Source organism: Amblyomma mixtum, chromosome 1 (genome assembly GCF_055824585.1).
Source record: "Amblyomma mixtum isolate Tamu chromosome 1, ASM5582458v1, whole genome shotgun sequence".
Lineage (NCBI taxonomy): Eukaryota > Metazoa > Arthropoda > Arachnida > Ixodida > Ixodidae > Amblyomma > Amblyomma mixtum.
In genome coordinates this window covers 316662882-316686555 of record NC_143012.1, presented here as the reverse complement: position 1 = coordinate 316686555, position 23674 = coordinate 316662882, and the positions used below count along the sequence as shown (strand labels likewise).

Sequence of the window (23674 nt, the reverse complement as noted above, 5' to 3'; positions counted from 1 at the left end):
TCCTGGTGCCTTAGAGACAGGTTCAGGCACCATCGATTCACGCTTGGGTTCTGAGGCTTCCTCTTGTTTTGGTGGAGGTTGCGATTCCTTCGAAGGTCGCTTTGCAGGTTCCTTCATGACCGACGTAGGTGGTGGGAACCTGCCAAGGTCAGCGTAAAACGGCTCAAACGGACGCCTTGGGCCCGGTTCCTCTGGTTCGCTGTACGAAAATGCCCTGAAAGCATCTCTTGTCTCTCCTGGTGCCTTAGAGACAGGTTCAGGCACTATCGATTCACGCTTGGGTTCTGAGGCTTCCTCTGGTTTTGGTGGAGGTTGCGGAGCGGATTCTAATTCCTCGCGAAGCGTTTCTGGTATTTCCATTTCTTCGGACCATGGTTTGTAAGCGACCACTTCCTCTGATGATTTTGGCTGTAGCGTGGTATCCGCTGGGACGACGCTTTCCTCTTCTCGCGAAACTATTTCTCTTGGCTCCTCTTTCGCTGCGCCTTCTGCTACCTCTCGTTTTTCAGGTTCCGCTACTGGTTTTTCGAATTTCTGCTTCGCTTCTTGTACTTCTGGCGCCTCTAATAACATTTTCGTTTCTTCCACAGCGGGCGCCTCTGATACTGGCTTCACTATTTTCGAAGCCTCGGCGTCCACCATTGTTTCTACAGCTGGTATTTCTGCGGCCTCCAGATTGGTATCTTTAACCGGTGCTTCTTCCATCTTAGCTTCTAAAGCTTGGGCCTCTAGCATCGGTTCTGCTTCTTGCTTAGCTGGCGCCTGTGATGCAGGCGCTTCAGATATTTCCTGTGCAGCTTCTGCGACAGGTGGTTTTGACAGGTCCCTCGCCCCTTCTACACCATAAACTTCAGCTGCCTCACTCTTTCCTTCTATCGCAAATGCCTCCGACACAGGCGCCAATTCAGCAGCTGGCTCTTCTACTGCCGGTTTTAGTTGTCTCTCCGTCTCTATTGTTAGTTTTGAATCCTCTGGGGCAGGCAGTTCGGTTGTCGCCTGTTTCTGATACTCTGAGATTAGCGCTTCCGAACTTTCTTTTGCTTCAGTGACTGGTTCTTCAGATGGTGCGGCGATGGGAGCTTTGTATATTTGTTTTTCTTCATCCTCGACAGGCGGCCCTGACACTGTTTTCACTTCTGCAACTGCTGCCTTCGCCAATGGCAGGCGAATTGGCGCTGTGACAGGAACTGTCGGTTTTTCCTTCGATTCTTCACTGTCAACAACAGCAGTTGTCGGCTCTTTTGCCACATCCGTGCCGGACGGTTCCGACAGTGCTTCTTCTCCTGCAACTGATACCTCTATAACCAGATTCATTTCGACAGCAGCTGGCTGCGAGGTTTCGTCCGACTGGTCTGCGACAGGTACTAATTCTCCTCCTGGTTTTGCTGTTTTCGTGGCTGCTGTCTCTTCGCTCTCTTCCGCTTCTGCAACTTGCGGCTCTGATATTTTCGACACAGGCTCAGCTGCTGGCTTGAACTCTATCGCCGGAGTCTCTAATCTCTCTTTCAATTCACCAGTGGCAGGTGTTCCTGCTAACTCTAGTTCGTCTTTCGCGGCTGGAGGTTGTGATATCTCTTTGCGTTCAGAAATTGGCACCTCCGTCGTCTCTTTTATTTGATATCCACCCGCCGCCTCAAACACTGGCTTTGCTTCTTCGACACCTGCTACCTGGCCTTCTACAGCTTGTCCTATCAATTGCCCTGATTCTTCTGGAGCTGCCGCCTCTGGCATTTCGATCCTCTCTTTTTCCATTACCACCGCCTCTGCTGTTAAGGGCTCGGATATCGGTTTGGACATTTCTACTCCAGTTTCTTCTACTATCTCTGTCGGTTCTTCTGGGGCCGATGCTTCTGGCACCTTAAGCTTTTCTTTTTCCACTACTGATGGCTCTTCGGCTAGAGTTTCTGATATTGGTTCTGGCACCGCCGCACCTGGTTTTTCTACTACCATCGCTGGTACTTCCGGAGACAGTTCCTCTGGCATCGCAGCTCCCTCTTTTTCTATCAGCGGTGCCTTTTCGGGAAGTGCTTCTGATAACTCTATCGGGGCTTCGACGCCTGCCTTTTCTACCATCTCTGTCGGTTCTTCTGGAGCCAGTGATTCTGGCACCTTAAGCTTCTCTTTTTCCATTACCGGCGCCTCTTCGGCTGCAGCCTCGGATATTGGTTTTTGTGCTTCTTCTGCACATGTCCTTCCTGCTATCTGTGCTGGTTCTTCTGCCGTCAGTTCCTCTGGCATCGCAGCTCCCTCTTTTTCTATCAGCGGTGCCTTTTCGGGAAGTGCTTCTGGTAACTCCATCGGGGCTTCGACGCCTGGCTTTTCTACCATCTCTGTCGGTTCTTCTGGAGCCAGCGATTCTGGCACCTTAAGTTTCTCTTTTTCCATTACCGGCGCCTCTTCGGCTGCAGCCTCGGATATTGGTTTTTGTGCTTCTTCTGCACCTGTCCTTTCTGCTATCTGTGCTGGCTCTTCTGCCGCCAGTTCCCCTGGAATCGCAGCTCTGTCTTTTGCTATCAGCGGTGCCTCTTCGGGCAGGGTCTCTGTTAACTGTATCGGGGCTTCGACGCCTGGCTTTTCTACCATCTCCGTCGGTTCTTCTGGAGCCAGCGATTCTGGCACCTTAAGTTTATCTTTTTCCACCACCGGCGCCTCTTCGGCTGCAGCCTCGGATATTGGTTTTTGTGCTTCTTCTGCACCTGTCCTTTCTGCTATCTGTGCTGGCTCTTCTGCCGCCAGTTCCTCTGGCATCGCAGCTCCCTCTTTTTCTATCAGCGGTGCCTTTTCGGGCAGTGCTTCTGGTAACTCCATCGGGGCTTCGACGCCTGGCTTTTCTACCATCTCCGTCGGTTCTTCTGGAGCCAGCGATTCTGGCACCTTAAGTTTCTCTTTTTCCATTACCGGCGCCTCTTCGGCTGCAGCCTCGGATATTGGTTTTTGTGCTTCTTCTGCACCTGTCCTTTCTGCTCTCTGTGCTGGCTCTTCTGCCGCCAGTTCCCCTGGAATCGCAGCTCTGTCTTTTCCTATCAGCGGTGCCTCTTCGGGCAGGGTCTCTGTTAACTGTATCGGGGCTTCGACGCCTGGCTTTTCTACCATCTCTGTCGGTTCTTCTGGAGCCAGCGATTCTGGCACCTTAAGTTTCTCTTTTTCCACCACCGGCGCCTCTTCGGCTGCAGCCTCTGATATTGGTTTTTGTGCTTCTTCTGCACCTGTCCTTTCTGCTATCTGTGCTGGTTCTTCTGCCGCCAGTTCCCCTGGAATCGCAGCTCTGTCTTTTTCTATCAGCGGTGCCTCTTCGGGCAGGGTCTCTGTTAACTGTATCGGGGCTTCGACGCCTTGCTTTTCTACCATCTCTGTCGTTCCTTCTGGAGCCAGTGCCTCTGGCATTCCAACTTTCTCTTTTTCCAAAACCGGTGCCTCCTCAGAAAGAACCTCAGATATCGGTTTTGTGACTTCTTCGGCAGGGGTTGGCTCTAGTTTTGTTATTTCTGCAGCTGGTGCCTCTGAGAGCAGCGCCGCTTTTTCATCCACTGGTGCCTCCGTTATTCGCGCTGCTTCCACTATCTGTTCTTCTGTTTCCACTGGTGGTTTGATTTCCCCGGTAACCGGGGCCTCTGACACATAAAGCATCGGTTTCTCCGCCGCAGGTGCTTCTGCCATCTCCTGCACGGCTTGTTCTGCGGCTGGCAATGTCGTCTGCTTCGTTTCTTCGGCGGCAAGCACTTCCGATATAGGCTTTTCTGCCAGCGGTTTTTCAACACTCTCAGCGGCTTCGGCCCCAGGCACGGCTGATGGAAGTAAAGCCTCAGCGCTGGAAACTTGTCTTTCAGGTCTTTCAACTACTTCCGGTTCGCGCTCGCGCTTCTCCACTTCAGCTGGTACGGCCGCCTCTAACTGTGCACCCTGGACTAGTTTCTCCTGTACAGCAGCGTCAGTAGGCGCCTCTGCAATCTTGCGTTGCGATGTCAGGTCTTCAGCGCTTTGCACCTCGGACGATTTGGCCCCCATGCGAGATTCGCAGGTTGCGTAGCCGGACAAGTCTTCGTCACTCGCGGCTCCCGGCGATGAAGTTCGCATGGAAAGCGCCGAGACGGGCCTCTCTTCGGGTTTTTCCACCGGCTCCGAAGGCGGTGCTTTTGGCACCACTTCAGTTGGAGCCGGTGTAGGCTTCGCAGGTTCTGAAGGCGGGATCGACCCTCCGGAAATGGTTTCCTCAGCGCTACGCGGCGCCTTCCTCATCTGAGCTTCGAAAGCAGCCATGGCCACTGCCGCGTTGGCCATGTCTTCCGCTTCTTGCAGCACTTCGCATGGCGCACATGGTGCACGAGGTGCATTGTACTCCTCCGCTGCCATCGTGGGCTCCGACTGATATTCGGTGGCCGACAGTGCCTTGGACGCGTCCTCTGTCGCGTCCTTTGACATGGACAGTGTCCCGGGCTCCGAGTGTCTCCTTTTCTTGAGCTCTTCTCCCTGCTGGGGCTTCAGATGCTCCGAGTGGCGCCTCCTGGCCGCCTGACTTACCGCGTTGGGCGGCTCCTGTGGCTCGTACTGCATGCTTTCCTCGTCTCTGTTGTAGCCGAAGTCGACTGATTTGGAGCGCTTCGAGATCGCCTCCATGGAAGGCGCTGGTGTGGCTGGCGGTGCGCGCACGTCGATGCTCATCCTCTTTGGTGTATGCGACGTTGAGGGCCCACCTCGGCGAACGAGACTGCCTTGCGAGTCGTCCGGGTAGACGCTTCCTGTGCCCTCCTCCGCCACCGCGTCGAAAGAAAACGTCACTCGGCCTTTGCCGTAAAGTTCGATCCGTGTCTCCATTATAACGCTGGGCTTTTTCTTTGTTCCCACCTGCATGCCGTCATTCGATTGCAGTGTCCCAGATGGAGGCATTAATGAACCGCGTCTGAGCTTGAGGTCCCTCGCGATTTTCATGTATCGCTCGAGCTCTTCTTTCGTGATCATTTCGGCGTCCGCATTGCCCTCCGCGTTTTCGTTTGTGGCATGGCCCTGCTCATGACCTGCAGGATTATCATGTGCTTGCGGTGTACCATTGTCATTGTCCCACATGACTCCGCCTGCAGCGGTCGTCGCCGTTACACCGCCGTCCGTCTTGACAGTTACGCTGTACGGTGACTTCCCAGCTTTGTTCTTAGGGGAGCCGGCCTCGACAGGCGACCGCTTTACCGGAGTATGGCGCGGTTCCTCCGCAGTTGGCTTGGAAACAGTAGGTTTGCAGAAGTGTATGGCACTCAGCGACGTCTTTGATTTCTCATCTATGTCGGTAGCGCTTCTCGATTTAGACAACTTTCTTGAGTATTTCCACCGCGCAACCACAGTTTCAGTGGTGCTGGGCTCCCTCGAAAGTTTACTGCTGCACTCTTTTGTGAGATCGTAGTCGTCAGAATCGTGGAAAGGTCCTGGTGTTAGCTTCGGTGTCGCTTCCCAAATGTAGTCGATCTTTGGAGTCCATGACTGTGCTGAACCAGCTGCGAGATTTGGCGACACTGTTTCCGGTTTGAAAACGAAGCGCTCCGACTTTGGAGTGTCAATGGTGAAAACAACCTTGAAGCTGTCTTCTGGTCCTGAACTTTGTGCCTGGCTAGACCTCATTATCATGAGCTGTCGGTCTTTGGCTTTTATCAGTTTCTTCACAGATTTCACAGAAGTTTCAAAGCTCTCCTCATCGAAAAATTCTCGAGTGCTGCCCGAAATGTCAGGCGTTGTATGCTTTGCCTTGCCAGCGGCTGCCGTCGCTTCAGGCGCCGTCATGAGCTTGTCTAGAATCTGGGACGCTCTCAGATCTCTCGTCATCGAAGGCTCAGAAACAGCGCCGAGCGTGTTTGCTGGTGACGGCCCCATTAAGTGGTCTTTAGGAGGAAGTGCAACTGCTTCTTGAGGTATTTGTTGAACAAGCGGCTGCTTTGGTAATGTTTGTCGCAAATCTGTAAGTGCTGTGCTTGGCTGCTGTTCTTTCGGCTCATGTGGCTCCGTTGAGTACTGCACGGCAAGCGCTTGTAATGTGTCTGATTTTATTAAAGGCGTGATAGTCAAAGGCGTTGGTGTCAAGGGCATTGTCGAAAACGTTGTTTCTAACAAAGCAGTCGTTGGCTTCGTAGGCTCTTTCGCGATGGGCTTTGCAGTCGCTTGCACTTCAGGCTCAGATTCGCTAACAGGCTCCGAAGCCAGTTCTTGCATTTTACGCTCTTCCGGTTTGGGCAAGCTCACCTGTTCCTGTTGTGCAGCCGCCACCTGCTCGGCTTCTAAAGGTTTCTTTTTCTTCGCCTTGTTCTCGGAAGGCTTCGTGCTCCACGGAATGGTCTCTTTCTTGTTCGTTTTTAGGCTTTCAAAGTATTCATCTTCGGAACCCTTTTTCGGAGTAGGCTTAAGTTTCCATGGAGAACGGGTGTCCTCCGAGTCTTTACCATCGATAGACCCAGAGAGTGGCGTGCTTCCCGTAGGTTCGGAGCCTCGGCGCCCACTTGCATTCTTTTTTGCTTCCTCAGACGCGAGCAGGCCAATGAGCTTCCATTTCTCGTCAGCCATCGGAAGAAGGGATTCCGGTTTCTTGCTCACCGCACTGGAACCGGCTTTTAAACCGTCCGGCTCAGCAGCGCCACTTTCTTGCTTGTCTTTTTTCGCAAGTGGCTTGAAGCACGGCACTGGGAAGGTCCGGAACTGGGGTTCCGGTGGCGGGACTGGTATGGCAGAGGCGCCTTCAAGCGAAGTCGCCGCTGGGGGAGCATGCGATTCAGGCGCTCCGTCCGCCGGTGTTTCTTCGACAGGCACTGGCGCCACTTGTTGAGCTTCGGGCTGTATAGCAGTCTCAGATGCACTTCCCTCTTTTTGACGACCGATCAGCATATCCTTTGGAGCAGGGGTAATTATTCGCGGATGATTTTGCGAATTCATCTGACGTATTAAGGCCCGCACACTGATCGGACCATCGGTCGGAGCCGTTTTTTGTTCTTTGTTAGATTCATCAGGCTCTTCTAGCGAAAGTGCCTCGACCTTCTCGCGGGCGGCTTTGAGTACCTGCGACGTGGATATTTTTCTCTCAGGAGCGCTCGCGTCCAACGTTTCGCGCCTAGTCGTAGGGGGTGCGCGGCGACCTGATGCGACTGTTGGAAGTTCCGCCAGCTCGTCCTCGGCTTCCTTTTGCGTATCGTCTATGGTTCTTTTCACATCCTGCGACTCGGTCAATGGCTTCATTTGAATGATAGGCAGCCTTTCTTCCTCTGCGTCTGGCATCGGTACGAAACCACGTATGTCACCGACGGCCTGTTCCGCCGGCAACGTCTCCGTTGTCTCAAACGATTTTTCAGCGACTGTGTCTTCAGAACTCATACCCGACGGTACCTGGTCTTTCGCTGAACGCGTTTTGACCGGAACGAAACCTCGAATATCTTCTACCGGCGAGACAGACGTTTTCCTCTCACTCAGGTCAGTGCCGCTTTCGTCTACCGACGCTGGAACAAAGCCACGGACGTCAGCGATTGCCGGCTCCTTGTCGGTGCTGTCCGATGTCTGGGATATTTCGCTCTCCCGTGGTAAAGAGAGGCTGCGACCGGCACGAGAGGCGTATTCATCACTTTGCGCAGCGCCAGGAGCATCGTGGATCACGCTTTTGCGTTTGGGCGAACCCGCGGTTCTTTCCACTCCACCCTTGCTGGTGGAGGGCTCGCTCTCGAGGTCGAAAGAGCTTACTGGCTGCGAAGGGACACCAACCAAGGATGCTCCACTCTTCCCAGCGTCGCTTAACTTCTTTGCGCCGCTCACCGCTCCACTGCGATGATCATCTACAGCGGTGAGCTTCTGTTCTCTCGGTTCTAGAGCATGCGGCCCTGGCCACTCCACTATAGGGTGTGACTTCGTGCCATCGCTGAACTGTGACGCTGCTGTTCTCGACTTCAGCGTCGAGCTTTCTGTAGCCCTGCGGGCAGCGGCAAGTTTGTTTTCATCTTGCTCAGCGTTGAAGGACCTGAAGTTGTCATTGTCTGAAAGGCTTGCAAGCCTCTCGCTAACCGCGAATATCGACGAGCCGCCCTTCTGCATGCCTGTTGACGATGTGCAGGGACCAGATGACATCGACTCGCTTTGATCTCTGGCGAAGAGGTCTGCGTTGCGCAGTTTCTTGATGGGATCATCGATGCTCCGCATAACCAAGGAGCCTGCCGGAGAGCTCGTAGTTTCTGCAATAGAACGCACGCCATCTTTTTGAGGACCTGGAACAAGAGGCCCAAAGGTGCCCGGTGAGATCATGAGAGAAGTAGTGTCCTGCCGGCAAGTCGAGAACATTCCCGACTTTTCTGCTGTGAACTTGTTCAGTGGCGTGAAGTCAATCATTCTTCGCTCAGTCTGCTCGCCGGACGACACCCTTGAAGATGATGCTTCATCTGTTATTCTTGGCACCTTTGAGGGCGCACCTGAGAGGTCTTTGACGATTTCTTTTATTTCACCCACCTGTGGCCGATCGGCGAGGATTCTTGTCTCATACTCCACAACTGCTCGAGATGCAGCACTTTCACAGGCAGCGCGTCCCTCTGACGAGGCTGGTTCTCTAGCTGCAGCCTGAGCTTCTCTTTGCACTACGGCTCTGCTGGTGGCTGCTGGTCTCTCAACAAGCTCGAGGAGTAGCGGCACTATTGGTGCCATCGCCATCGGTCTCACCTCTGCCGACGGGGACAGATAGCTGGCATCCTCGCAAAGTACGCCGGCAACGCTGCGCGTCATCTGCTCCAACGCTTCTGTGACCTCTGGGCTCATGAGCTCCTCCACGTTCGCAGCGTACTCAACTATATCGCTCTCTTTGACTTCATCGGAGTGTACTGGCGTATGCATTTGGACGTCGGCAGTCACAGTCGACGATGAAGGTTCGACTGTGCTGTCGTCGTCAGTTGGGCGCATCGTTAACGTATCGGTGGCCTCCAAAGTTTTTGTTTTATCAGATGAAAACACTGTAGGCTCCCTTTCTCGAATGACAAACGTCTGTGACGAAAGGTCATTGTCCGCAAGTTGAAGCGGTAAAGTGAGGTCTATAGGAACCAGCTGCTTGCTTTCTGACACACCTTCAGTTTTAACGAGGGACATCTCACTTGGCAGGGTGTCTGGATGCTTTGGTATATCCGCAGCGCTTCGTTCTGTTCCTGGCTCAACGGCTGTCAGTGCTGTAGAGCTTTCAGGCTTGCTGCTGGTTGTCGCGACGTCGGTCACTGGGGCCACACTGTCGGTTGCAGAGATTGCAGCGACCGACGCTTTTTCACCTGCGAGGCTTGTTCCATCGCCTGAACTTGGTAGAGTGCTTCTCGGCTGGCCTAGGGTCATGCTCGTCACGTTATTTGTGGTACTTACGCTACCGCTGGGACCTTGCAGAGCCTTGGAAACTGCCGTCGATGCACTGTCAGTAGCAACACTCAGTTCACAGCTCGTTCTTGACACAGTATGAGCAGCACGTTCCATTTCGCACACCTGTACACCCGCCACAATGTACTCTTGCGGTGCGTGAAGATTCTCAAAGAACATTTGAATCTTGTCAGCGCCTTCATCAGATATATTATTCTGGTCAGAGAAGGGTTTGTCTTGCAAGGGGGAGCTTGAGACATCAATAAGTGACTTTAGCTTCTTCTCTGCTTCGGCTTTGGCATTAGCAATTTCTTGTATGTCGTGCATGGAACATTCCTTGGCGTCTCCAGACACCCGTTCGTCAGGAACAACGGCTAGCGTGTCCGAGACTTTGTGTTCGAGGGCGAGCAGCTCTGAACCGGGTAATGCAGGATGAGATGTCACAAGCGAAGAAGAAGGTTCCGCGATTTGACTGCGGAGCGTCTCAGTAACCTGTCCAGATTCCTTTTCGATTACAGCAGCGTTTTCCAGAGCTTTTTCTAATGGAAGCGGTGCCGGCTCTCTTTCTTCAGCCTCTGTCCTCCTTATCACCAGTCGAGTATCGCTGTCACGCTCGGAAACAGTGTGGTCTAGAAGGACGATTTCGCTCGATTCACCACCTGACATTAGCTCGTCAGTAACAACGTGCAGTGGTTCGGAGACTTCGTGTTTTAGGCCAGCCATTTCTGACTCAGATAAACCTGGACGTGCCTCCACACGCGAAGAACAAGGCTCTGTGGCATTTCTGTCGCTGCCTCGTTTGCTGCTTAGCTCCTCAATTGCCTCTAGTGCTTGCTTTTCGATTAGAGCAGTGTGTTCCCCAACCTTTTCTAGTGGAAGTGGAGCAGGAATCTTTTCTTTAACCTCTGTCTTTCGCATCACCACTTGCGTGTCTCTGTCATGAACGGACATTGCGCGGTCTAAGGATATGAGCTCTCTTGATTCAGATGGCTCTATCGCTTTCACAGCAGATGCTTCGGTGGAGAAGGCTTCTGTGTGCTGCGTTTCTAGTGCCGGTTTAGACAAACTGCTGCACTCAAGTTCGGGTTCAGTGAATGGGGTCTCTGTCATGCTGTGCCACTTGATGGTTCGGCTGTCTTTACGGCTCACGCCCCTGAAGGGCAAATCGTTTTCTCCGTGTAACATTACAGTTCTGTTTTCTGTACAAGCGACGATGCTTTCTGCGGCACTCGGCCTTCTCACGACCCTCGTCTCTGGCGTCTCAGTAACCGCTGTAGACTTTTCTTCACGGACACTTTCAGTGTAAGCGCGGGGCGGTAAAAGGACTGCTGTCGGTTCTAAACTCGCGCACGCCGGTTTGTCAGTTGGGCCACTGCCATCATCGCTTGTATTTTGTGCGATGATAGCTTTCGCAAAGTTCGTCACTGCTCCTGTCAAATCGTCCCCTGTATGCCTCGAATCACCACTTGAGCTTGTTGCCGTGTTAGCTTGAGTCTTGACAAAGCTGGTTGGTGTATCACTAACACCATAGCTTACCAGATTGCATGTTTTGGAGGTAATGGCATTTTCGGTGTACTCTATAATCGTTTTAGATTTGCTGTCGACGTCCAGGCTTGATGCGCAGCTAGCTTTCGATGCTTCGTAATGAATAGGCAACATCGCCTGAGTTACCGACTCCTTACTAGGTGCTACACTTGTGGGCACGCTAGGTCTTGACGCTATGCCCAAGTCTGATACCTCCGCCATTGCTGTTGTCTTGCTCTCTGCAGTGGAAACATCCTTTGACCTTGTAGCCGCTGGCAATGGTGGCACACTTGTCAAATCGGTTAACATTGCAGAGATATTCGACACATCGCCGGATGTCGTTGCAGCAGTCGTTCCCGATAGCTGTGTCACACTTTCTGATAACTCGAGAGTTTTGGGCTTGAACTCCAGGCTCGGTATTGGAGCCGCGGCAAGCTCGGGCATGTTCACACGAGTGACATGTACGTTATTTTCTATGCACTCTATATTTGTTTTAGATTTGCTGCCCAGGTCCAAGCTTGACGCGCAGCTAGCTTTCGATGCTTCGTAATGAACAGGCAACATCGACTGAGTTACCGACTCCTTACTTGGTACCACGCTTGTAGGATCACTAGGTCTTGAGACTAGGCGTGATTCTGATACCTCCGCCATTGCTGTTGTCTTACTCTCTGCAGTGGAAACATCCTTTGACCTGGTAGCCTCTGGCAATGGTGGGACACTTGTCAAATCGGTTAACATTGCAGAGATGTTCGACACATCGCCGGATGTCGTTACAGCAGTCGTTCCCGATAGCTGGGTCACGCCTTCTGATAACTCTACAGTTTTGGGACTGAACTCCAGGCTGGGTATTGGAGCCGCGGCAAGCTCTGGCAAGTTCTGAGGAGTGAAACATGCTTTATCGGCAGTGAGGCCAGCACTCTCGTTTGGCTTTAGTAGGCTACTTTCAACCAGTAAGTTAGTGCTTATACCTCTAGTTGAAAGGCCAACCACGCTGCTTGAACGCTGCGCGTAGTCCGATGCAGGCGCATTCGCCCGAACGGCTGGTACACCGCAGACATCAGGTTGCTTTGCAATCAGAGGTGCAGATACTTCTTCAACGGCGCGTCCGTCCTTTGCGCGAACAATGGCAGTGCTCGAATGCTGCGTTTCGGACACAGCTACCATTTGCATGTCGGCAGTTTTCTCTTGCAGCCCTTTATCCGCGGTCCTTGGTACCAGTTCAGCTGGTGTCGTGGATAAGCGCTTGCAGACAAGCTGCCCAGAGCTTGTGTGTTCTAGGACAAGCGCCGAAGGCTTGCTTTGAGATGTTGATATGATTTTCTCTGAGGATCGCACCGCAGCTGCCATCTGCAGCCGCAGTGACGAGGATGTTTCCGCCTTTGTATCTGATATGCCTGCGGACTCTGTTGAGAGGGCATCTTTTTTTGGTATTTCCGGCCTAGTGTCTGTAGAGGTGCTGACTGTTTTGTCCGTGGGAGACGTAGCCTCAGTGATCCACAACATCTGCCTAGCGACCAACATTCTGTCAGCGTTTCCGTCCTTAGACAACACGCAGCTGTTTGTTGATCGTGTGGGCGAGGCCTCGCTTATGACTACCGGGGTTTTGGAGCTCAAAAGGGTTGAATCAGTCACGTTTATCTTGGCTGTAGATTCGGTTAGCGACGAGGTACGCCAGTCATGTCTGTCTTTTGAAAGACCGGCTGCTGACTGCTGAGTAGCCCCTGATGCCGCCGTACTGGTTACTGGGCTTTCCCTAGAAGCGGCTGTTGCCAAATGGCCGACTGTTGTGACAGATTCGATTGTTGGAGTCACCTGAGAGGATGCCGAAGAGAGCACGAATTCGGCAGTGCTTTTCAGCTCGTGAACATCAGTCGACTCTCGTTCGACGAGAGATACCGGTGTCAGAGTCAGTGAAGAGGCAGACGTTATTTCTACAACTCTCCTTTCTTCGCTGCTGTCTTCTGCTTTCTTGGGAATTGCTGACTCCGAAGAAGCAAGTTCTTTCCCTACCGCCGTCTCTTCGACAGATGTGACATCAGAATGTCGTTTGCGCGTTGTCTCGTTGGTCAACGACTCCTCTGTCGTCGTTGTGGCTCCGGGCGAAGTTTTAACCGTACCCTCAAATAGCAGGGCGCCTTCACTCACGTCTTGGAACGATCTTGTCCGCACAATTCGCCCGTCGATCACCGATACTGATGTCACCACAGAAGACAGATGTGCAGATTCTGCTGTTGCTGTTGGCAGGACGCGCCCATCTGCGGCAGGCACCGTTATATGTGCTTCCGTTGTTACGGAAGCGCTTACTCCGTAGTCTGTAGAAGTGGTATCTCTAAATGTTGGCTCCGCTGTAAATGATTCTGGCTTGATATCTGATGTCTCAGCCACCACTTCTTTCACGGCCGCAGATGCATATTCTGTCAAAGGTGACACTTTGGATCCTGAGAACGGCACAAGAGAAGTTTCTATCGTTGCGGTCTCCATAACCTTCGTTGTTTCTTCGCTGTGAGGCACATTTAATTTCTCCGACATTTCACTACTCCTTGTCAAGCCTTTCTTCTCTTGTCCGACGAAGATTGCTGCTGATTCTCGGGAGCTGCTGCTGAAGTATCTTTCAGAGGAATCCTCCTCCTGAGCAGTCCCTGGGCAGACAGCCGGTATTGTCTCTGACACATAGCCCGTCGTATGGGCCGGTATACCATACGAAGCGTCTAGTCTGTCCAGAGAGAGTGCACGAGCCACAGAATGGACCACTGTGTGGCCCTCTTCGTGTTCCGGCTTAATCTCGGGCAAGGAACGTTTATCCAATTGCTGCTCTCTTTCAGTCGTGCTTGTTTCCTTTGTTGTCTCGGTTGGCTCGCTTCTTGACGGCTCGGCGTGGAAACTATCGCGAACATGAGATGGTTTCCTGTCCGAATCGTATATCACTTCCACTGCGAGCGAGTCTTTCCTTTCAACAAGCAGATCAGCCGCAGACTCATAGGTGGTCATCGTGCCGCTGGAAATCACACTTACCAGCGCGTTTTGTGAACCGCCGTCGCTGGCGACGACCATACTGTCGATAGTTCCGATCGTAGGGGTTTTTCCGGTTTCGCTCACGCTTTGGACATCAGCCTGTCGTGCGGCGGAAGTTGGCTTTGCGGCGTCTGACTTATGACCAGCTGTTTCAAGAGGCAGGCTTGACACTTTCGTTGTTGTCGTTATGTCTTCTGCAGCGTCCACCAAGGCTGATTCGGCAGCCTTTGCTTGAACTTTACTAGACTCTTCGCACAGAGCCATCTCGAAAGGCTGCGCTGATGTCGGTGTGTCTGATGTTGAAGTGGGCATAGTCAACATTGGCTGCGATGCTGACTCAGACGACGGTTTTATTTTTTCATAGTCACCTCGAACCGTTTTCGGGGTTCCTTCGGTGAGGTAGAGCTCATGCAGACCACTACTTGCCTCATGAGCCGTCTCATCTGCCTGCTTCGGTACCGCTTCAGCAGACTGTACGTCTAGAACTGCACTCGCGATGACTTCTGGGACTGCTATTCGACCATAGCTCGTGAAAGCATCCTCATCGACCTGGGCGCTGCCTTTCTCAGATTCATTCGTGCGCCATGGTTTCTCAAATTCTGTGCCGCTGGGAGCAAAGCTTTCTTCGATTGTCAACTCTTTTGGTTGGCTAGCTATGTCGGAAGAAGAAGCGGTGATGGTTTCCTTGAGCTCTTGACGGACGGGGACGTTGCTGGAGTCATGAGGGCGCCTCACAGAGCTGTCTATATCCCTTGTGGTTTCCAGTCCGCTGACGGCCATATCGTCCATGGCGGTCGATAGTAGCTCCGTGGGGCCGGACAAAGCGTCGTCATCTTTGGTGCCGCTGCGACTAAAAGAAGGCTTTTCAGGAGTTCCATCGGAAAGAGGCTTGCACGTGTCGAAATCGCTCGACGGAACTTCCACCACTGTGTGGTCACCGACATGGACAGCCGGCTTGGTTTTTTCCTGTATGCCGGTGGACTGGGTGGAAAGTAGCCGCTCTGCCTCGTAAGGAGTGAAATCTGTCGAAGTCTGCATAGAACTCTTCCAAGTCACGTGACTGTTGCTGTCCTTGAGGGCCACCTCCCCCTGCAATGCAAGCCCACTTTGAATGGCCACTGGTGCTTTTTCTTTAGAGTGAGTTTCGCCGACAGAGGCCGCAGCCCGGAACCCTTCCGTTTCTTTGCCTTCTGTGGAAACACTGCTTTCTTTTGCTTGACTTGAAGGTACCCCTTCTTTAACAACCGCTGCAGTGCCGCTGTCCAAGCTCCGAGTTAACATTTCTCCTGACAATGCAGCTTTGATCGGCGGCAAGTTTATTTCCTCGGGAATAGCGGGCATCAACGATGATCCGCTCAAATTCGGCTCTACTAGGATTTCCGTGTAAGAACGTTTCTCTGTGAGAACCCTCGTTTCCGATATGTGCTTCTTAGTTACTTTCTCTTTTGGGAAGTAGAATACTTCTTCCGTTTCGGATGTAATGACAGAGTTCTCAACATTCTTCACTTCTTTCACAGACTTGTTCACACAGGCTTCCATGATGGCTTTCACATCGGTAACATCTGGCGGGTTTTTAGCTTGACTTCCATCTGAGCCGGAAGGCAGCAACTCCATTGGGCGAGACAACGGCGCAGTAGACACCGTTTCGACCGTTTCTTTGCTCTCATTATGTGCAGTGGAGCCACTAGGTTCTCCTTTCGCTGTACTTTTGCCCTGGGTATGGTTGCCATCGAGACTGGCTTCCGCCTGTCCGAATTCTTTCTGATCGCATGGGGTTTCAGTAAAGCTTGCTTTTGCCTTTGGAACTGCCTTACTGCTGTCAGAAAGGCTTAACTCTGGCACTTCTACCGCTGTGACACGGTGACTATCAGTATTAGTGAGGGTAGTTGCTGTCTCCCCCTTTTTTTCGTTCATCGCAGCGTCCTTTGAGTCAGTCGGCACCTCTGATCTTATTTTCATCTCACTAGGAGTCTCAGCCAGGTTCATTTTACCACATTCGGTTATGTCTTTGGTGTTGCTCTCTTTTGGCTCTCGCAGCGTGTTCTCATCGCTCCAATGTGCACCGATGACGTTATTATCTGCTTTGGCCTGAGAGACCGTCACTTCGGAAAAAGGCTGCGTCGCGATCACAGTTTGTGACATCGAAGCCTGGCTCTCTCCCTTTCCCGTCGAAGCCATGTCTGCGTTGTTCGCCGGCTGCGGCTCCTCGATGTTGATCACGACTGGTGGCTTGAACATCGGGTGAAGCGTACCGCTTTTGTCATCCGCAGCCGCGCTACTGGCTAAAAAACTCTCCGATCCTTTTTCGTCATCCTCATCCTCCGTGAGGTCTTCGGTTTGCTTCAACATTCGAAGCTTCGTAACCGCGATCGAATCCTTGCGGTTGAACTTGAAGCGTGATGGCGGCGGCGCTGCTTCTTCCTCGTCCCCGTCGTCCTCTTCTTTCTTGGCGGGCGCGGGTGGCGGCTGCACTAACGGTGGCGGCGCGTTCTCAGGCTTCTCCGCTTCTTGGAATTCCAGCTTGTGCTTCTTGTCTTGTGGCTCTTGCGCTGGTGGTGCTGCAGGCTTATTCAGCGGCTTGAGTATAGACTTCGGCTCAAGATCCGACGGTGTGTTATCCCCCTTGCGTGATTCAATCTTTTCGTCATCGGCCAGGGTTTCATCGTGGACACGTATGGTCACCGGCTGCTTGGCTCGCTTCACCTTCTCGGGCGTCTGGCAAGTTTGTTCCTTAACTCCCTTGATGTCTGGAGCTGATTGGGATGCCAAAGTCTCTTTTGGCGTCGAGGCTTCCACACTCTTCGGACTGCTGACCAATACGGGGCTACTCACAATGGCTCCTTGTTTGTCGTCGACCATGGGCGTGATGATAGGGTTGGAGACAGCGCCCTGCGGCACAACAGTGGCAGCCGAGTCATACGACTCGATCGTTTCTTCCTCGCGTTTGCTCTGGACTTCTTCCTTGGTCGTGGACTCCAGGTGCGAGTCCTTTTGCTCGACTCCTGTGTTTTTGTCTGTTACCGCCTTGACGCTCTCTTTCTTCTCTGTTACCGTCTTCGTGACCGTTTCCAGGACTACTCTCCGTTTCACTACTTTGAGTGGATGCTGCGAGAGAACCTGGCTCAGGGAAGTCCATGGCGTCTGGACAGGCATCGATGTCATGCAATTTGTGACTCCGGGGAAGCTGCTTTGCGAGCGAGCGTTGTTTTCAGTGACGACAGTTTGTTCCTTGGGGCCTTCAGAGCTAGCCACAGAATCGGTCACTTTGATGTGCGTGGATGACCGCTCTGATGAAGCTTCTGGGTCGTTAGGCATTCTGAAAGTCTCTTTGTCGGTAAACGACGTCTCCTCCTTGATCGCTGTCGCCTTCCCAGCTTTCTGGCTCGGCTCGTGCCCGTGGCCTGTAGCGCCACTTCCGATTGACTCTGTTTCAATATCCAGATTGGGCTGCTTGGAGATCGAAAAGTTGGGTTCAGACACTGTCTTTCTTTCAGGAACGTCTTTGATGGCCCTCGACGCCTCCGAGTCACTACTAGCTTCGCCCACTTTCTGAATTTCGGTAGCCCCGCTGCCGGCGGGCGCGTCTGCTGTTCCCTGGCATTTCGCTCTGTCGCCAAGTGGACCGGTGAGGTGATACTTAAGCGACTTTTTTTCTGGCGCAACTTCAATCTCCTGCTGAAATTGGCCATGACCTAGAGCTGTCGTTCGAACCCGAAGCGTTTCATGGGAGGACGTGACCGTATCTTCGTAGACATTGCCGGACTTTAGCGTGTTCACGGTAGTAGGAAGCGTGTCCATTTTGTCGCGGAACACGTCCGAAGACAGCCAGTTCTGTATGGGTTCCGATTCTCTAATGGTGTCGTCTCTGTTGGTGGCGCTGAAAACTTCCTCTGATCTGGTTCCAAAAATGGCAAAAGAAGCATTCTTATGAGCCAGTGTGCTTAAATTCTTCTGCAGCGAGCTCTCTGTTCTGTTGAGTGCCTCGACCATCTTCTTCATTTTGTCAAACCTCTTAGGATTCTTTTCTGTGCCGGAGGCCTCTTGAAGCAGCGCCCTCTTGAAGTTCACTTCGGAGATCTTTTTGCTTATCTTCTCCATCTTTCTAGGCACTTCCAGCTTTGATGCAGCGTTAATCGCGTTCTCATCTTCCTCGCTCACACTGCTGATGTCCAAGACATCCTTGAGCGCCGGAAGCTTGCTCAGAAAACTGAGACGGCCACCGCTTTCCTGGCCTTGAGTGGTAATACGCAAGCAGCTGGTGTTAGCAGCGTTGTCAATGTCTTTGATGTAAGACTTCTCACTGATTAGCTCAACAGAGTGGCTTAAGCCTTCGGCGTAAATCCGAGTGCGTTGTAGCAACGGCGGTTTTGAGGCGGCGCGGCGATGGGAGCGTGTGAGCTTGCGCTTTGTCCCGCGGTCCTTAACCGGTGGCGTCTGAGAGTCCGACTCCTTCATGCTACTCTCTTCTTCGTCTCCTCCCATCTTTGAGGACTTCTTCTTGAGCGGCGCTTTCTTCTCTGGTGGCTGGTGATTCGTCGCTAGCTTTTCAGGCAGCTCCGACGATGACTGAGCAGCTACCTCCACCACCTTCGTTGCTACACCTGCCGATGGCTTGGGTTCCACTGATTGGTCCTTGGAGGCAGCTGTGTCGTCTGTCAGTTCAGAGGCCTGTGTAACTGTTTCCTCCACTAGCTCGACAGACTGTGTGGGAGTCGTCGCGAAGATGCGCGTTTTGTGCAGTACGTAACGAGGCTTGCTCTCCTTGGCCTTCTCCTGCGGAGGCACATCTGCTCTATGGACAGGCACAACAGCGAGTGTATCTGTCCTCTGGCTTGAGAGCGACTCTGTTGGTCCGCCCTGCGCCAAGGAGGAGTCGGATGCGACGTTGTCGGTAGTTTTCGAGACAATCTGAGTTGTAGACTTAAATGTGCCTTTTTCGAGCATCTCGGACGAGGACACTGAGCTAGCTACTTTGCATGGGCTTTCAGCACTGGACACTTCGATCGTAACAGTTGCTGTCGGAAGACACGCAGATGTGCCAGCGGTGCCCGACAGTGAGCCCATCGACACAGCCGACGGTGCTGGCGTGCCGGTCGCCGCGGTGCCTTCTGCGGTGTACGTAGTTTCGCTAGGAATTATACTTCCAGCGCCCTGCGATACTGTGTGTCCGTACGCAGTCGACATGCTTTCGCCAGAATCAGAATGTACATCTCCCAGTGGCGGCGAGAATCCGTTAGAACCGATGGTAGGTACAATGGAGGATCCAGACTGCATCTCAGCATCAGAGCTGAACACAGAGCTACTTTTTCCTTCGCCGAGCCTACGGGACACCCACTCAGGATACGTGAAAACCTCGACCGGCTTGGATGCAGGCTCGTCCAGAGCCGGTTCCGGAGCTGGACTGTATGTTTCTAACATATCGCCCAGAGCTTTGGGGGGCGGCTCTTCTGCCAGGGCCTCGCTCTCAGCTTTTTTCTCGATTTGGTCTCGTTCGGATGCGGCCTTGGCACTTCCTATGCTGGTGTCGGATTCTTTCCTGGCCGCCTCAACTACGTGCGAATCTACAGCTGCCACCTGAAGGGGTCCTGCCTCGGCCTCTGCCATTATCTCGCCTTGGTCTCGTTCGGGTGCAGTTTTGGCACTTCGTACGCTGGTGTCCGATTCTTTCCTAGTTGCCTCAACTACGTGCGAATCCATATCTGCCACCTGAAGGGGACCTGCCTCAGTCTCTGCCGTTGTCTCGCCTTGGTCTCGTTCGGGTGCAGACTTGGCACTTTGTACGCTGGTGTCGGATTCTTTCCTAGTTGCCTCAACTACGTGCGCATCCACGTCTACCACTTGGAGGGGACCTGTCTCGGTGGCTGCCTTTTCCTCGCTTTGGTCTCTTTCGGGTGCGGGCTTGGCACTCCCTACACTGACGTTGGATTCTCTTCTGGCCGCCTCAACTACATGGGAATCCACATCTACCACTTGAACGGCACTTATCTCGTTCTCTGCCTTTGTTTCACTTTGGTCTGGTAGGGGTGCGGATTTGGTGCTTCCTACGCTGACGTTGGAACCTTTCCTGGTCACTTCAACTAAGTGGTCAACCGCATCTACCATTTCCCCTTCGGGACTAGCAACAATCATTCGGTCTGGAGCGATAATCTTGTATGATTCATCGGTTGGCGCAACTTCGCGCTCTGTTGCATCGAAAGCTCCTGCTTGCTGGCTCGTCTCAAGGTTCAGTGAAGCTCTGTGGGATGACAGTTTTCTTTGGGCTTTCTCTTGTGCCGTCTCCACCTGGCACTGCCAGCAGCTCCCGCTCCGCTCTCTTTTAGGCAACGATTCGGTGCTTTCCCCACTCTTGTCGGCAGCCAACAGGACTTGCGGAGTTGTCTCAACTACCATCTTGACAGGGACTTCGGTTTTTGATTCCTGTGCAACGAGCAAGCTTTGAGGCTCGCTCATTTCGGTGAGCGCACCCTTAAGCGTGTCTTCAGCCAGGAGGTCACTTTCGCGGGGAAGAATCGCGCTCTTTTCACCGGAAACTTTCTCGGAACTGGGTTTCCTCTCTGTCAAGTCCCCGTTTGTGGCGACTTCCTCAAGAGCAACAATCGCCTCACTGGACGGCACCCTTCCCGGCACGCCGCCGAGGGAGCTCGCAGAAGTTTCTTGCAGCTCTGTTTTCGCTTGCAACGTAAGCGACTCACTTGAAGGTACTTTTCCAGAACCGCCGTCATCAGAGCTCTTGGACTTCTTTTTTGGTTCAGTTTCTGATTTCTGTGGACGAGCTGCTTCACTTTGCTCGTAAGATGACGCGGTCACTTGAGCGTCTGGCTTTATATCACTCGCTTCGTCACCAAAATCTGTCTTCGTTTGACTTCGCAGCTTCTTTTCGGTTCCGAACTCAGTCTTCTCGAAAGAAGCTGTTCCCGTAGCATCTGATTCGAACAGTCCTGTGAACACTCCAGTCAGTGATCCTGACGGAGAGGGGCGCTTAGACGCTTCAAGGATGGCGCTGTCAAGCGAAGACGCCGCGGTCTTATCTTTGTACTCAATGAGGGCAGATTCCTGCTTCGTTTCAGTGGAAACAGGGACTTCGGTGCTTTGCTGCTGTTTCAGCGAGTCCTTAGAAGTGTCCTTCGATGATCGTTCACCTTCAGATCGGTTCGAGCGTTCGCTCAAGGTTTCTGGTGCTACTGTCTTTTCCAAAACTTCATCTCGGTCACCTTCGCCTTGACTGTCGCCTTCGTCGCCTTTTTCACTTGCGTCGGGCAACGGCATGTTGGTGTTATCGTGGGCACCGCTGTCTGAACTAGCAGGTGACTCGACCTCAAGATAAGGTACTTCTTCGCTTTGGCTCGCACCTTCCGATTTTTGTTCGTCCTGCTCCCTCTTTACCGGCAAAAAGGCAAGCTTGTACCCAGGATCCGCCGTGGTTTCTTCGGCACTAGGCGGCTTTTGCGCTTCAGGCACGCTTGGCATCGTACCACTTCCATCTCCTTGGGAAACGCCAGCCTCCGGGCGCTCTTTACCTCTGTCCTCTTGGGCACGCGATGATCCTGCAGAAGTTCCGATATCCTTCTCGGTACCAGTTTTCATCGCTTCAGAGGGTTGCAGTGTCGCTTCACTAGCAGTTTCACCGCTAGCCTTGCTTTTTTCGGCTTTCTCGGCCTCCGAGGACCTCAACGTCCTTTGCTCGAAAGACAGTGTTTCTTCGACCGTTTTGGTTTCGAGGACCTCGATATATTTCGGTTGTGTGGGCAGCGTGGAGCTTTGCTCAGTGGGCACCTTTTCTGACGTGACCTCACTCAATGCGGCTTCAACTGCCGGGTGAAGTAGCATGTCTTCGGCAGCCTTTGAAACCTGCGCGTCACTCAACGTGTCTGCACGAGATGTGGTTTCAGTGATTGCACTTTTTCCAGTCCCAGAGTCGGGCTCTGCAACCTTTCTTGCTTCCATATTGTCCGCAGTGGTGCCGGAAGGCGACATAAGTTTTGCCTCATATTCTATTACTTGCGTGTCAGTCGTTCCCGGAACCGCTAACGGAGGCAGTTCGCCTCGAAGGCCACTGCTTGATTTTCGTCTTGCCTCTTGAGCGGCATGGGTTGCACAAAGTCCTTCGTCTTCATTGTCTGAAACCTCGGCTGGGCGCACCGATTCCTCGTGAGTTGAGACAGCCGTGGGTGTCTCATCTATGGTCTCCAGCTCGTCCTTCACCTGTCTTTCTTCGCTCTGAGACTTGCCGTAAATGGTTTTGTAATCAGACACCTCGATGCTTTCAGCCGACACAGCCGGAAAAGACCTTTCAGAGCCCTCCTTCTCATCGGACGCCTTGCTCTGAAATCCACAGCTTTCTTTGCGCATCGAAGGATCGATGGCTGCAGGTTTCCAAGGAGCGACCGCGTTCAAGTCGTGCTCTTCAGCTGGGAGGCTGTACATGGATGACGTGCTGCTCACTGCTTTCGCCGCTGCCGAATCAGCTCTGTCCGAAAACGCACCCATCTCGCCGACCGAGACAGTCGAAGGGCGCGCAGAGGCGACGGACGAGGCGTCCTCCGGCGCGGGCGTCGTCCCCTCGATGAGCCTCATCTGGTCGGCGGACGCTACTTCACCGAAGGAGAACTGGGACGACGCGTAGCTTGTGCTTAGGGCCCGCTCGCTAATGTGTTCTGTTTCCGTGTGCTCTTCAGCGGTCTGGCGCAGCGTCGACTGGCTCTCGCTCACCGTTCTGCTGGGTCCGCTCATCATTGTTTTACTAAAAACTGACTCCTGATCCGTGACCGGAGCCGCGCAGATAGCTTGTGCCGGTGGCCCTGCCTGTCTTGTCGACGACGCCGACCTCTGGCCGCTCTCGGTCCTGTGCCATACAGTTTCCTCAATCGCCATCGGCGCCTGCGTCGTCGCGCCCTGGTTGCGCGACCTTGTGCGGCGGATCCTGCGCACCGTGCGTATTTCCTCAGTCCGTGACTCGACGATCCTGCGTTCTTGAGTCTCTTCCTCGATGAACGAGCCAGAGCTGTCGCCCAAGCCACACGCTATGTTCTGCGCCGAGCCTCCACTCTGGCCGTGCAAGAAACTGCTGCTGCTTCCGCGGAAAGCGGGACCCATAAAGCTGGTCGACATGTGTTCCCTGTCGTCTCCCTGGCTGGCGCCTAGCGTGTTCGCGCTAGCAGTGGACTTGATCGGTTCCTTGAGCACCAAGAAAGCACCGCCTGGTCGATAGGTTGGCCTGTCGGCTAGAGATCGATCGGACGTGGTGTATGTGCCGCTAGTCGGATCCGCCGAGTGCGGCATCATGCTCGCAGAGTTGGATGGAAGATCGTCGTTCTCCGCGGTTATTGACACCTACGTCAGAAGAACGCTGCTATTACAGAGGGGCTTCCCTCAAGCATAAACTTAGGCACATAATTTCCTGTGAATGCATTTGCTTTTTACGAAAAACGAAAATTTTTTCATAGTATATTTGAATATCGCGCAGACAAGTTCTGATTGTGCAATGCACATATAGTTTTATAACTCATGTTACCAACTGATTCCTTACCTAAGGCAAACGACAGTCATTACAGAAAATGTTAACTTCGGATGGGTAAATAGACAGCAGGTTTTTGTGAACGACTTATCATCTATCGACTATGCCTAGTTGTTGCAAGGTAACAAAAATTACTCGAAAAACGTCATGCTGTTACCAAACTTTAAAGCTATGGAATTAAATTATTTTTCTTTCGGGAGAAAACCTATGCCGGCTCTTGACGCGTACTGTGTGCAACGCACAAATTGTCTAGGTCCGGCGTCGAGAGGAAAGAATCAGAAGACTCGAATG

At 52.9% G+C, this 23674-nt stretch overlaps 1 protein-coding gene across 1 annotated transcript in view; it reads right to left on the bottom strand.

Annotated features, from left to right (window-relative positions):
* Window positions 1–23674, bottom strand: part of LOC149372563 (uncharacterized) — a 56091-nt gene that overhangs the window by 19041 nt on the left and 13376 nt on the right. The window contains exons 6-8 of the mRNA XM_089582210.1: window positions 21117–23199; window positions 15129–21086; window positions 140–15077 (exon numbers count right to left, since the gene is read on the bottom strand). Coding sequence (XP_089438336.1) covers window positions 140–15077; window positions 15129–21086; window positions 21117–23199 — 22979 coding nt within the window. The remainder of the gene's footprint in view (window positions 1–139; window positions 15078–15128; window positions 21087–21116; window positions 23200–23674) is intronic.